Source organism: Fistularia commersonii, chromosome 10, assembly GCF_037954325.1.
Source record: "Fistularia commersonii isolate RoL2024-O1a breed Wild chromosome 10, RoL_Fcom_v1.0, whole genome shotgun sequence".
Classification (NCBI taxonomy): domain Eukaryota; kingdom Metazoa; phylum Chordata; class Actinopteri; order Syngnathiformes; family Fistulariidae; genus Fistularia; species Fistularia commersonii.
Genome location: NC_141293.1, coordinates 6,425,080 through 6,438,507, shown reverse-complemented (window position 1 = coordinate 6,438,507; position 13,428 = coordinate 6,425,080). Strand labels below are relative to the sequence as shown.

Here is a 13,428-nt window from a genome sequence, read left to right as displayed (position 1 = left end):
TAGTCTTGAACACATCCCAGTCGGTTGTAGCAAAACAGTCCGGCAGGATGCCCTCTGAATCCAGGGTCCAGAGTTTAATTTCTCTGGTTACAGCGTTTTTCTGTTTCAGTCTCTGTACGCGGGGTAAAGAAACAGAGAGATGTGGTCCTACTGTCCAAAGTGGGGGTGGAGTGCAGCCCTGTATGCACCAGGGATGTTTCTGTGCTGTGTGAACACCCGACATTGGTCCAGGGTGTTCTTGTCCTGGGTGGGAATGTCTAAATGTTGGTGGTCCGTGAGGAGTACGGTCCGCAAACTGCACTGGTAGTAGCGGTAGTAGTAGTGGTAGTACAAGTGGTGTTAGTAGTAGTGGTAGTATTAGTGGTAGTAGTAGTGGTGGTAGTTGTTGTAGTAGTGGCAGTAATGTTAGTATCAGTGGTAGTAGTAGTAGAAGTAGTAGTAGTAGTAGTGATGCAGTACCAGTGGGTTGTAACCGCTGAACAGCCCCCGGGCAATCAGTGTCCAGATCAGGAGACCCCGCCTTCACATTATTGTTGCGAAACGCCCTTCCTTCCCAGGATGTTCCTCCAGATGTTCCTCACCCACCCAAGATGGTGATGGGATCAAGTCCTGGTATGTTACACCACCAAACAAAGATAGAGGCAGGCAATACCCAAACACCTCGCCTTCTGGAGCAGAAGAAACCGCATGACGGGTTTGCTTTGTTGAGCGTCAGAGAACTTCTTTCACTGACAGGTAATGATGGCTCTCCATTCTCCTCCTCTATCCTCCCCCCTCTATCCCTCCCTCCTCCAGCCCAGCCTTTGTTCCTCTCCTCCTTCCTCTCCAGCTGTTCATCGGTCGTCAGCTGTGAAAATGGAGTGTTTTGTTCAGTTGGGATGGAACATCACGGCGTTTTACTGAAATTAGGAGGCAGAACCCAATCAACCCTGAAGATAGAACCCAGCGGGACCCCGCCCTCCAAGCAAACCCCCACCCTCCTTCTCTTTTCTTCAAGGGTACACCATGTTCTCTGCCTGTTTTGATGAACTCCTACATCCTGTCTCACCTTTGGCCAATTCAGCCCGACCTCCACTGGGTCCATGTTCTCCGGCTCTGGACAGCATCGGAGAACATGTCAGGAGGAAGGAGGCCAGTTCCACCTTTGACTGGGAGTACGGTGGAGAACCCAGGCAGGAGAATGTGGAGACAAAATTTTACATTATCAACTGTTCTTTGGTTCACAAGGAATACTTGAAGGGAAGTTCACCCACAGATCTGTTCTATCTACATGTCTCTATATAAGGGGACTCTATGACATGAATGAATGAGTGAATGATCCTGTACCTCCATGTGTCCCTGTGATTGGCCCAGGGGGAACTCTGCTGGGATAGGGTCGACCCCCTTTACCCGCAACCCCAAGTTCAGGACAGGCGGTGCAGATAAGGGATGGATGAATGAATGAATGAATGAATGAATGAATGAATGAATGAATGAATGATGATAATAATGCGATGCTGAGGGTATGTAGCTTCTTCTCAAGCTCGGCTGGTGGCTTTATCTCAGCGAGATCGTGGGGGGGGGGGTTCAAGGACTCCTGAAACAGCCTGGAATTTTTTTGTAAAACCGTGAAAGTAAGAGAAAGTGATATGATCATGTCTGCTTGTTAACGGATGAAATTCGAATAATATTATTATGATATGAAAAGTCATGTAGCCTCAGGGCAGCATGGACTAATGCCTCCCTGGGCCAGCCTTGTGGGGGGGGGGGGCTTTTGCAAAAACCAAACGTGCAAATCAAACCTAACAATCTCATTCCGGATCAGTCGAGTCCTGGGTTAACAACAACCACCATGGGTACCAATGACCTACAGTGGAAATTGGGCTTTTTCTTCTTCTTCTTCCGGCTTTTCCCGTCAGGGGTCACCACAGCGAGTCAACTTTCTCCATCTAACCCTATTCTCTGTATCCTCCTCTCTCACACCAACTACCTTCATATCCTCTCTCACTACGTCCATACATCTTCTCTTTGGTCTTCCTCGAGACCTCTTGCCTGGCAGCTCCAATCCCAGCATCCGTCTACCAATATATTCACTATCCCTTCTCTGTACATGACCGAACCATCTCAATCTGGCTTCTGTGACCTTCTCTCCAAAACATCGAACATGTGCCGTCCCTCTGATAGACTCATTCCTGATCCTATCCATCCTGGTCACTCCCAAAGAGAATCTCAACATCTTCATCTCTGCAACCTCTAGTTCTATCTGCTGTCTTTTGGTCGTTGTAACAGTTTCTAGTCCATACATCATCGCTGGTCTCACCACTGTCTTGTACACCTTTCCTTTTATTCTGGCCGTTTATTCTTCTATCACATAATACCCCTGACACTTTTCTCCACCCATTCCAACCTGCTTGGACCCGTCTCTTCACCTCTTTTCCACACTCTCCTAACTCTGGACTGTTGACCCTAAGTACCTGAAATCCTCCAGTTTCTTGATCTCCACTCCCTGCAGCCTCACCGTTCTACCCGAGTTCCTCTCATTCACACACATATATTCTGTCTTGCTGCGACTAACTTTCATTCCTCTCCTTTCCAGAGCATACCCCCACCTCTCTAGATTTTCCTCTACCTGTTGTCTGCTCTTACTACAGATCACAATGTCATCGGCAAACATCATGGTCCATTGGGATTCCTGTCTAACCTCATCTGTCAGCCTGTCCATCACCATTGCGAGCAAGAAGGGGCTCAGAGCTGATCCCTGATGGAGTCCCACCTCCACCTTGAACTTCTCTGTTACCCCTGCAGCACACCGTGCCAGTGTCTCACCGCTGGCATACATGTCCTGCACCAGTCTAACATACTTCTCTGCCACTCCAGACTTCCTCATACAATACCAGAGCTCCTCTCTTGGCACCCTGTCATATGCCTTTTCTAGGTCTACAAAAACGCAATGTAACTCCCTCTGACCTTCTCTGTACTTTTTTATTAGCATTCTCAACGCAAATACAGCATCTGTAGTACTCTTCCTAGGCATGAAGCCATACTGCTGTTCACAAATGCTGACTTCTGCCCTCAGTCTAGTTTCCACTACTCTTTCCCATAACTTCATTGTATGGCTCATCAACTTTATCCCTCTATAGTTGCCACAATCCTGCACATCCCCTTTATTCTTAAAAATAGGCACCATCACACTTTGTCTCCATTCTTCAGGCATCTTCTCACTCTAAGATCCTGTTGAATAATCTAGTCAGAAAATCTACCGCTGCCTCTCCTAGACACTTCCACACCTCCACAGGTATATCATCAGGACCAACTGCTTTTCCACTCTTCATCCTCTTCAATGCCTTCCTCACTTCACTTTTACTAATTTGTGCTACTTTGTAGTCTATGATAGTCCCCTCTTCTAACCTTGCCTCTCTTTCATTTTCCACATTCATCAGCTCTTCAAAGTACGCTTTCCATCTTCCCATCACTCTTCGAGCATCAGTCAATACATTTCCCTCTCTCCTTAATCACCCGGACCTGTTGTACATCCTTTCCATCTTTATCTCTCTGTTTCGCCAACCTGTATAGATCATTCTCACCCTCCTTACTATCCAACCGAGCATACAAGTCATTGTACACCCTTTGTTTTGCCTTTGCTACCTCTATCTTTACCTTTCCCCGCATCTCCCTGAACTCCTGTCGGTTCTCTTCAGTCCTCTCAGTATCCCACTTCGTCTTTGCTAACCGCTTTCTCTGTATATACTCCTGCACTTCCTCATTCCACCACCAAGTCTCCTTATCTACTTTCCTTCCAGATGACACACCAAGTACTCTTCTACCTGTCTCCCTGATAACACTAGCTGTAGCTGTCCAATCATCTGGAAGCTCACCCTGACCACCCAGACCCTTTCTCAACTCCTCCCTGAAAACCATGCAACACTCCTCCCTTTTCAGCTTCCACCACTTTTTCCTTTGCTCTGTCTTTGTCCTCTTCATCTTCCCTGTCACCAGTCATCCTACAAACCACTATCCTATGCTGTCTGACTACACTCTCACCTACAACTACTTTGCAGTCACTGATCTCTTTCAGGTTACCTTGTCTATACAAGATCTAGTCTACCTGCATGCTCCTACCTCCACGCTTATAAGTTACCCTATGTTCCTGTTTTTTCTGGAAAAAGGTGTTCACTACAGCCATTTCCATCCTTTTTGCAAAATCTACCACCATCTGTCCCTCTGCATTCCTATCCTGGATACCAAATCTGCCCATCACTTCTTCATCCCCTCTATTGCCTTCACCAACATGTCCATTGAAGTCTGCACCAATTACCACTCTCTCATTTCTGTGAATATTCTGCATCACTTCATCTAACTAATTCCAGAACTTCTCCTTCTCTTCAGATTAACATCCCACCTGCGGGGCATAGCCACTAACAACATTGAGCATCACACCTTCAATTTCCAGTTTCAGACTCAAAAGTGTATCTGACATTCTTTTCACCTCTAGGACGTTCCTAACAAACTCCTCCTTCAAGATAACTCCAACTCCATTTCTCCTCTTGTCAGTACCATAATAGTACAACATAAAGCCTGCTCCTAAGCGTCTATCCTTACTACCTTTCCACCTGGTCTCCTGGACACACAGTATATCCACCTTCCTTCTCTGCATCATGTCAACCAACTCTACCTTTTCCTGTCATAGTCCCAATATTCAAAGTCCCTACTCTCAGTCCCAGGCTCTTTCCTTTCCTTCTCTCTCTCTGCTTCCAAACAAGCACTCCTCCTCTTTTTCTTGTTCTTGTTCTTTGACCCACAGTGGAAATTGGGCTACTGAGGGTCAAAGAAGGAGAGTTGGAAGGCATTTTCAGAAGCAGAGAGAGAAGAGGAAAGGCAAGAGTCTGTGACTGAGAGTAGAGACTTATATTAATATTGGGACGATGACAAGAAAAGGTAGAGAGTTGGTCAACATGATGCAGAGAGGGAAGTTGGGTATACTGTGTGTCCAGGAGACCAGGTGGGAAAGTAATAAGACTAGAAGCTTCGGAGCAGGTTTTGAGTCGTACTATCATGGTACTGACAGGAAGAGAAATGGAGTAGGAGTCATTTTGAAGGAAGAGTTTCTTCGGAATGTTCTGGAGGTGAAAAGAATGTCAGATAGACTTATGAGTCTGAAATTGGAAATTGAGGGTCGATGCTCAATGTTGTTAGTGACTATGCACCATAGGTAGGATGTGAGTTAAAGGAGAAAGAGAAGTTCTGGAATGAAGTGATGCAGAATATCCCCAGAGATGCAAGAGTTGTAATTGGTTTAGACGTCGATGGACATGTTGGTGCAGGCAATAGAGGGGATGAAGAAGTGACAGGCAGATTTGGTATAAAAGGTAGGAACGCAGAGGAACAAATGGTGGTACACTTTGCAAACAGGATAGAAGTGGCTGTAGTGTCATCATCTTCTTGTCTTGGATACTGGACTTGGATTTCTTCAGTTGAAGATGTCTCACCCCTCATCCGAGAGGCTCTTCAGTTCTGAACTGAAGAAGCCTCTCATCCAGTTGCGAGGATCAAAAATATTTCAACACGAATTCAGCATGACCTGGATGGCTGAGAACCTCCACAGACAAGTGGCTGTAGTGAACCCTTTTTTCCAGAAAAGACAGGAACATAGGGTAACTTATAAGAGCAGAGGCGGGAGCACGTAGGTAGACTACATCTTGTATAGACGAGGCAGCCCGAAAGAGATCAGTGACTGCAAAGTAGTTGCAGCTGAGTGTAGCCAGACATCATCGGATGGTGGTTCGTAGGATGATTCTGGTGACTAGGAAGATCAAGAGGACAAAGGCAGAACAGATGACAAAGTGGGGGAAGCTGAAAAGGGAGGAGTTGAGAAAGGTTCTGGGTGGTCAGGGAGAGCTTCCAAATGACTGGAAAACTACAGCTAATCTTATCAGGTAGACAGCTACGAGGGTACTTGGTGTATCATCTGGAAGGAAAGTAGTTAGGAGAATTGGTGGTGGAATGACGAAGTACAAGAGTATATAGAGAAAAAGCGGTTTGCAAAGACACTGAGGGGACTGAAGAGAACAGACAGGAGTACAGAGAGATACAGCACAAGGTAAAGACAGGGGTAGCAAAGGCAAAACAAACGGTGTATCATGACTTGTATGCTCAGTTGGACAGTAAGAGGGAGAGAATGATTTGTACAGATTTGCGAAACAGAGAGATAGCGATGGAATGGATGTACAGCAGGGTGATTAAGGATAAAGAGAAATGTATTGGCATATGTATATGCTAGAAGAGTGATGGAAAGATGAAAAGAGAACTTTGAAGAGCTAATGAATTAGGAAAATGAAAGAGAGGCAAGGGTAGAAGATGTGCAGGATTACGGCAACTATAGAGGAATAAAGTTGATGAGCCATACAATAAAGTTATAGGAAACAGTAGGGGAAAATAGACTGAGAGCAGAAGTCAGCATTTGTGAACAGCAGTATGGCTTCATGCCTAGGAAGAGTACTACAGATGCAGTATTTGGTTTGAGAATGCTAATGGAGAAGTGCAGAGGTCAGAGGGAGCAGCATTGCACTTTAGTAGACCTAGAAAAAGTATATAACAGGGTGCCAAGAGAGGAGCTCTGGTATTGTATGAGGAAGTCTGGTGTGGCAGAGAAGTAAGTTAGACTGGTGCAGGACATGCATGCTAGCTTTGATACAGTGGTGAGGTGTGCTGCAGGGGTAACGAAGAAGTTCAAGGTGGATGTGGGACTTCATCAGGAACCAGCTCTGAGTCCCTTCTCGTTTGCAGTTGTGACGGACAGGCTGACAGATGAGGTTAGACAGGAATCCCAATGGACCATGATGTTTGCAGATGACATTGTGATCTTTAGTTGAGCAGGGAACGGGTTGAGGAAAATCTAGAGACGTGGAGATATGCTCTGGAAAGGTGAGGAATGAAGTTTAGTCGCAGCAAGACAGAGTATATTTGTGTGAATGAGAGGAAACCAGGTAGAATGGTGAGGCTACAGGGAGTGGAAAAGAAATGGTTTCAAGCAGGTTGAAATGGGTGGAGAAAAGTGTCAGGCGTACCATACAATAGAGTCGGAATGAGAGGTGTACAATACAGCGGTGAGACCAGCAATGCTGTGCGGCCTGGAAACAGTTACAATAATGAGACAGGACAAGACAGGAGGCAGAACCAGAGATTGCAGAGATGAAGATGCTAAGGTTCTCTTTGGGAGTGACGAGGATGGATAGGATCGGGAATGAGTCTATCAGAGAAACAGCAAGAATTAGATGCTTTGGAGAGGTCAGAGAGGTCATGTACAGAGGAGGGATAGTGAATATATTGATAGATGGATGCTGCAATTTGTACAGGAGGTATTGAGGAAGACCAAAGAGAAAATGTATGTTAATAGTGACAGTGGATGTGAAGGAAGTTGGTTTGATAGAGGAGGATACAGAGAATAAGGTTAGATGGAGAAGGGAGAAGAAGAAGATTATTTTGATATGAAAAGTGAGAGAAGGTTTCAAAGTTGAGTTTAAAAGTGTCAAAGCGCGCAGCACTACAAGCCACACAATGCTTTGCGCGCCAGATTGCCCGAGCGGGCCTGTGATTGGTGGAAGGCGTATCAGGTGACTGTTCCTCGGTGAAATTGCCAGGCGGTCGCGGCGCCTCAGTTTGATGCTCCGTCCCGTTCCCCTTCCTTGTCCACTTCCTCCTCCGGGCCTCCGAGCCAACTTATCGAACCTCTGCCGGGACTCCACACCGAGCGGAGCCCGTCCGACGCCCGACCCAACCCGGTCCACCGCCACGGTAGGTCCAGAGCCGCCCCCCGCCGAAGTCGGAACACAAAGGTCCCGTTTAATGTCCCGAGTTCAAGGGGGGATCCGATCCGAGCCGAGCCGGGCCGGGACGGACCGGGCTTGGGCCCGTAGGGCAGCTGTATTCAGCAGCAAGAGCTGCGAGTCCGAGTTCGGTTCTGCATCGTCACCGGAAGTAGCGGCGGTTTGTACCGCTCGGCGGGCTGCAGTAACGGAAGACACATAGGCGCTCCGGGTGGCCCGTAAGTTTTGAGAAGTCCCTCAAAGTTTCAGCTTATTTTGTAGGAACGACGGATTTTTAGCAGAAGCCCTGGAGGAACTTTTCCGTCTTCGACTTTTTTCCCTTTCTTTTTTAAATTGTGTATCTGAAATTATTTCCCTTTGATCCCGCCTGACTCGGTCTGATCCTGTTCATTAACCCTGTTCTCTCCGATCCTTCTCAAGCGATCCGGTTTCTGTAATCCTGTTGTCTTTCATCCCGTTAAATCCCGTTCAACTAACCCCGTTCTCTATTATCTTGTTCTCCTATCTTAATAATAATAATACATACGATGTGTATAGCGCGTTTCAATGTACACAAAGGCTGATCTTGTACAACTGACGTGGTTCAAGTCATCCCATCCTCTGATCCTGTTTGATCCTCTTTCATCCTGTCCCCCTGACCGTCCGGGACTAATGTATTAATGAATTCTAGCTAATATCTGGATTATTTTCTGGGTCCTCCCATTAGCACGCTAGCATTTTAGCCATCTAGCGGGTAAATAAAATCGATTAAAAAGGGGATTAAAACTTGACCACAATCTGGACTGTAATAAATTGTTTGAAGTCATTTGGCTCCGCCACCCAACCAGAGCTCTCTGGAGCTTTATGACCGGGTGATGTTTTTCCGTCTTTGCAGTTTTCTGACCTTTCCCCCTGAGCCCCCCTCCCACCTCAGGAACGATAGATCTAAAACTTGATGACCAGCTGATACATGGTGAGCCGCCAACCATCTCCTCCATCGTGTCCTTTTTCTGCACCCCTCCAGCAACTACCATGAACTTCCTCCTGGAGACGTTGCAGGTCCTCCTGCTGTCTCTCTGGTACAACCTGGAGTCCCTTGTCTTCTTCATCCTGCCTCGCAAGAGGAAGAACATCTCCGGGGAGGTGGTGCTGATCACCGGCGCCGGCAGCGGCATCGGCCGGCTGATGGCATGTGAGTTTGCGGCACTGGACACTGCAGTGGTCCTGTGGGACATCAACCAGGAGGGCATGAAGGAGACAGCCAGACTGGCCAAAGAGGCTGGAGCCAGGAGGGTTCACTGCTACCTGTGCGACTGCAGCGAAAGGAATGAAGTGTACCGGGTGGCAGAGCAGGTATGAAGACCACAGGGGCGCCACCTAGGGGCCGGCAGGACGCTGATCTGCACTGCATGATGGTCTCCAAGGCCTCCACAGTCTGTTCTCCACGCCATGGGCTGATGTTCAGAGAACATGGAATGCTCTGTTTACATTAGTCTGCAATTGACTGAAGTGTGCATGTGCGTGAGTGTGTTGCCTGGAGATACTTCCTGGAGACAGTTAATGTTTTGCATAGAACCAAACTTGTCTGTGTGTGTGAGTTGTGTGTGTTTGCCAGAGGCATGGGAGTGGTGACTGTTGTGAAAACACACACTGACCGTGAAGGGAAAAACCCAGAGGATGGAGGCCTTAAGTCCCTCCTCCCCAGGTGGTTTATGGTGAGGATTCTGACTAGGTCTCTAAGTTCTCCTGCCTGGGTTCTCCAGGTACTCCAGTAGCCCTTAAATAGTAAGAAGGTTCATTGAAGACTGTACCTGATCAGTGTTGGACTTGTTGGGTTCTCGAGCAGTGACTGTGCTCCTCCTCTCTGAGGTTCTAAGCCCACCTGAAGCTTACCCTGTTGCCTTGGCTTGTGCTCCTCAGGTCAAGCGGGAGGTGGGCGACATCAGTATCCTCGTGAACAACGCTGGCATTGTCACAGGGAAGAAGTTCATGGACGCCCCTGACTCACTGATCGAGAAGACGGTGGAGGTCAACACCATGGCTCACTTCTGGGTCAGTCCGCCTTCCTGGTCCCTGCAGACCTCCTCATTCCTGAGGCCTGGCTGTTAGAGGATCCGCTCCAAAGTCAGTGCAGAAAACGATTTACTAAACAGCACGGTTAGCTGTAGCTGGTTCGCATTTGGCTAGCAGATTCTCCACCAGCTGAAACAACTCAAAGTGAACATTCTGCCTAGATACATCAGCTCTTTGTCCAGAACTGCTGAAGAGCAGCAAAGGTCAGTTTGGTAAAACCCCAAGACCACCTCTACTCCGAGATGCTCATATCCTCCATTTCCCGAGAGCTCATGGGTGGGGCCTTTGGCCAGGTTGCGTGATCTCCTCCAAAGGGTCTTCTAACGTGGGGTTCTCCATCTCTCCTCAGACCTACAAGGCCTTCCTGCCAGCTATGATAGCCAACAACCACGGCCACCTAGTCTGCATTGCCAGCTCAGCTGGACTGATCGGGGTCAATGGGCTGGCGGGTACGTATTGATTATTGATCGTAGACCATCAGAAGGTCTGGGCAGAAGGCAACCAGCACACTAGCAGTTAGCCGACATCAAGAGGGTGGCTTGTTCCTGTCTTGCAGCTAAGATGCCAAGCTAACCGTTGGTAAATTAAAAATTGATATGTGGAGAGATTATTCCAGAAGAAACTGCTCTTCCTGAGAAGGTTTACTGGTTTTGAAGTGGGCTGATGTTTCTCTTCTCAATGTTCTAAAGAGGGACCTTCTCTTGTCAGAGCTTCTCTGGAGCTTCCTTTGCTAGAAGATTCTGCAGTTACATAAGTCCATGTGTGAGTCAACCATGGTGGTTTTATAAATACTGTAGTACTACTAAACCTGTATATGAAATTACGTCCTCCATTCTGAGAGCCACATATGTTTAGCAGCTCCAAGTGGTTGGTATCTGGGGATACTTTAGTTCTAAGTAGCAGAGGTTGCAAACCCCCAGGGGAGGTGGAATCTCTGTGGGCTCTGGCCTTTCTGCCTTCTGGTAGGGTTCTGTGGTTCTCCAGCCTTTCCTGAAACCTTCATGCACATCAGGCTGGATCCATGACCGCCATCCCATTGGTTGCCATGGTGACCCTGACCCAGCAGCTGGAGCAAACGTTGTGACTTAGCAGAGCCTCCATCTCCATCCATGGCCTGGGCTGAAGTAGCTCTCGTCCCCACGCCTCCACCCTTTCTCCTGCTTCAGCGCTTCATGGATGAAATGTTCTCTGTCCTACCCACTGACAGTTGCCACAGCAACCAGAGTGGATTGTATTCATCTCACCTGTCACGCAGTTGTTTTCTCTGATTATCATCGGATCTAATTGTTCTGCTGAGCTCACAACGTTCTGAGGAACATGGTTTAAACGAATACCAAACATTTTTCCACCGAGGAACCTCGGACTCTGGTGGAAGGTGAAGGTGTGAAGGTCCTTCACTCGTCCCTCCGGGTTCCTGTGGCCCTACCACCCCCTACCAGACCACTTCTTTGATCAGCTCCATTGGTCCCCTCGTGTCCAGACATCTCACCTCCACCCTGCTGTCCAGCCGAGACTCTTCTCCGCCCTGGGATTCAGCCTTGTGGATGAAGGTCTGGTGATACTGTTCCTTGTAGAATCCTTTTTTCATCTCTGCCCACGGGAACCTTGGGCTCCTCCGCACCTGCTAGGTTCCTTTACTGAGCTGCCCGAAGTCCATCTTGGGCTGCAGGACTTCTTTGGGGAGATGTTCCATCAGGTGATGGAGGTGCCTATGCTGCAACACCTCTAACCTGCTGCCCTTCACCTCTGCTGCCACCAAGCCACATCCCAGTAGAGCTCCAGACCAGATCCTCCCTTTTGCTGGAGATGATACGAAGGAGAACGTTCTCCCTTCAGATCTTCAGCTCTGAGAGTCAGCCCATACGTCAGAGGTCCTCTGAACAAGACCAGGACCTCTGAGGTGGCTCAGCAGACAACAGCTGGGAAGGTGCTACTTAGGTAGAATCAGTTGTGTCCACCACTTTGGTACTACCTGAGGAACCAATGGGAAGTCACCGGGGTCTGAAAGACCAAAACCCTCAGTCACTGGAGAACCAAGTTGAACCCAGACTGCATGGTTGGTTTTCCACCTCCAAGGCTTCCAGAGATAGACGTTCTCCATGTCTTATCTGGCTCTGGTTATGGTCGCCTCCACCCGGGTTATCAGCCATTAGCCCGCTTTACACAACCTGTGTGTTCGTGTATGCTTCTGAACTTTGGTCAGGAACACACACTTCTGATAGTGTGTTACCCAATCCAGCCTTTGACTCCTCTACACACACACACACACACACACACACACACACACACACACACACACACTTAACGGTAGACAAACTACTGTAGTACTGCAGAGGTACAAGTACTGCCATTTCAAAGTATTCCAGTTTAATAAGCCCTGAAAGTACTTGTTAGAAGTACTTTGGAGTTTAAGTTTCCGCTGCCGGCCCAGGCAGTACCCCAGAGTAGTAGTACTGACCAGCAGCTGTGCCACTGACGTCAGGAATCTCGTCTTCTCAGCCACTGTTTACTTATTTATAGCTTATGATTGTTTTCAGAGTATGTGTGTGTGTCTGTGTGTGTGTTAATGATCTTCATCCCTCTCCCAGTTCATAGCCGGGTGTGGTGTGCTTGTGTGTGTGTGTTCCTTTATGCTGCCCCCGGCGTGGTGGCTAATGCTACATGCCCCCCACTCCCCCAGATGGAGGGGTCCACTCAGGCACAGAGTGTTTGTGGCCCCTCCTTTAGCCCCCCACCCCCACCCCTGCAGAACATCATCTGAGCGTTGGTGGAGGAGGTGGAGGTTCCAGCTCAGCTGCCCCATTAAAAAGCCATTTGCCTGAATGAGCATTTTGATTGGTCAATAAATTTATTGATCGGCTCCGATCGCCAAGGGCCCTCATTTTCGCTCCTTCATCAGTGGGGGAGGGGGGGTCCTGCTTGCTGATGGGACGAAGGGTCGTTCGGCTGCAAAGGTCAGTTTTCCACTGTAACCCCCTTGATCCCAGATGTCACTGGGTCGGGCCTCCAATCACCCCCCCAAATACCCCTTATGATACTTTAGCCCCCACATGGTGTGTGTGTGTGTGTGTGTGTGTGTGTGTGTGTGTGTGTGTGTGTGTGTGTGTGTGTGTGTGTGTGTGTGTGTGTGTGTGTGTGTGTGTGTAACTCTGGCACAACAATTTCCTTCGGGATTAATAAAGTTGTTCTTATCTCTTATCTTATCTTATCTCCTTGAGTTGCAAGTTGTTTTTTTACTTAACCACCATAAACATTGTCTTGTGTAATAGTGTATTTTTGTCCTCCATGCGGGCTCAGGCACCAGCTCCTGCAGGCCCGCCCCCTCAGGTCTGTTTGAATCCAACCCCCCGCTGATCTGCCCCCCCAGATTACTGTGCCAGTAAGTTTGCGGCAGTAGGCTTCGCCGAGTCTGTGGGTCTGGAGCTGCTAGCCACAGGGAAGGACGGCGTGAAGACCACCATTGTCTGCCCATACTTCATCAACACTGGCATGTTCGACGGTTGTCAGACCAAGTAGGTGGAGCTGTAGGACCAGCTGTCTTCTTCTGATTGGCCTGTGACCACAGTGCTGTCAC

The 13,428-nt window shown here is 48.3% G+C and overlaps 1 protein-coding gene across 1 annotated transcript in view; it reads left to right on the top strand.

Annotated features, from left to right (window-relative positions):
- The first annotated feature begins 7,588 nt into the window (after positions 1 to 7,588).
- Positions 7,589 to 13,428, top strand: part of LOC147230184 (epidermal retinol dehydrogenase 2-like) — a 12,381-nt gene continuing 6,541 nt past the window's right edge. Inside the window, exons 1-5 of the mRNA XM_086153427.1 lie at positions 7,589 to 7,770; positions 8,806 to 9,134; positions 9,702 to 9,833; positions 10,204 to 10,303; positions 13,222 to 13,366. Coding sequence (XP_086009553.1) covers positions 8,814 to 9,134; positions 9,702 to 9,833; positions 10,204 to 10,303; positions 13,222 to 13,366 — 698 coding nt within the window. The 5' untranslated portion in view covers positions 7,589 to 7,770; positions 8,806 to 8,813. The remainder of the gene's footprint in view (positions 7,771 to 8,805; positions 9,135 to 9,701; positions 9,834 to 10,203; positions 10,304 to 13,221; positions 13,367 to 13,428) is intronic.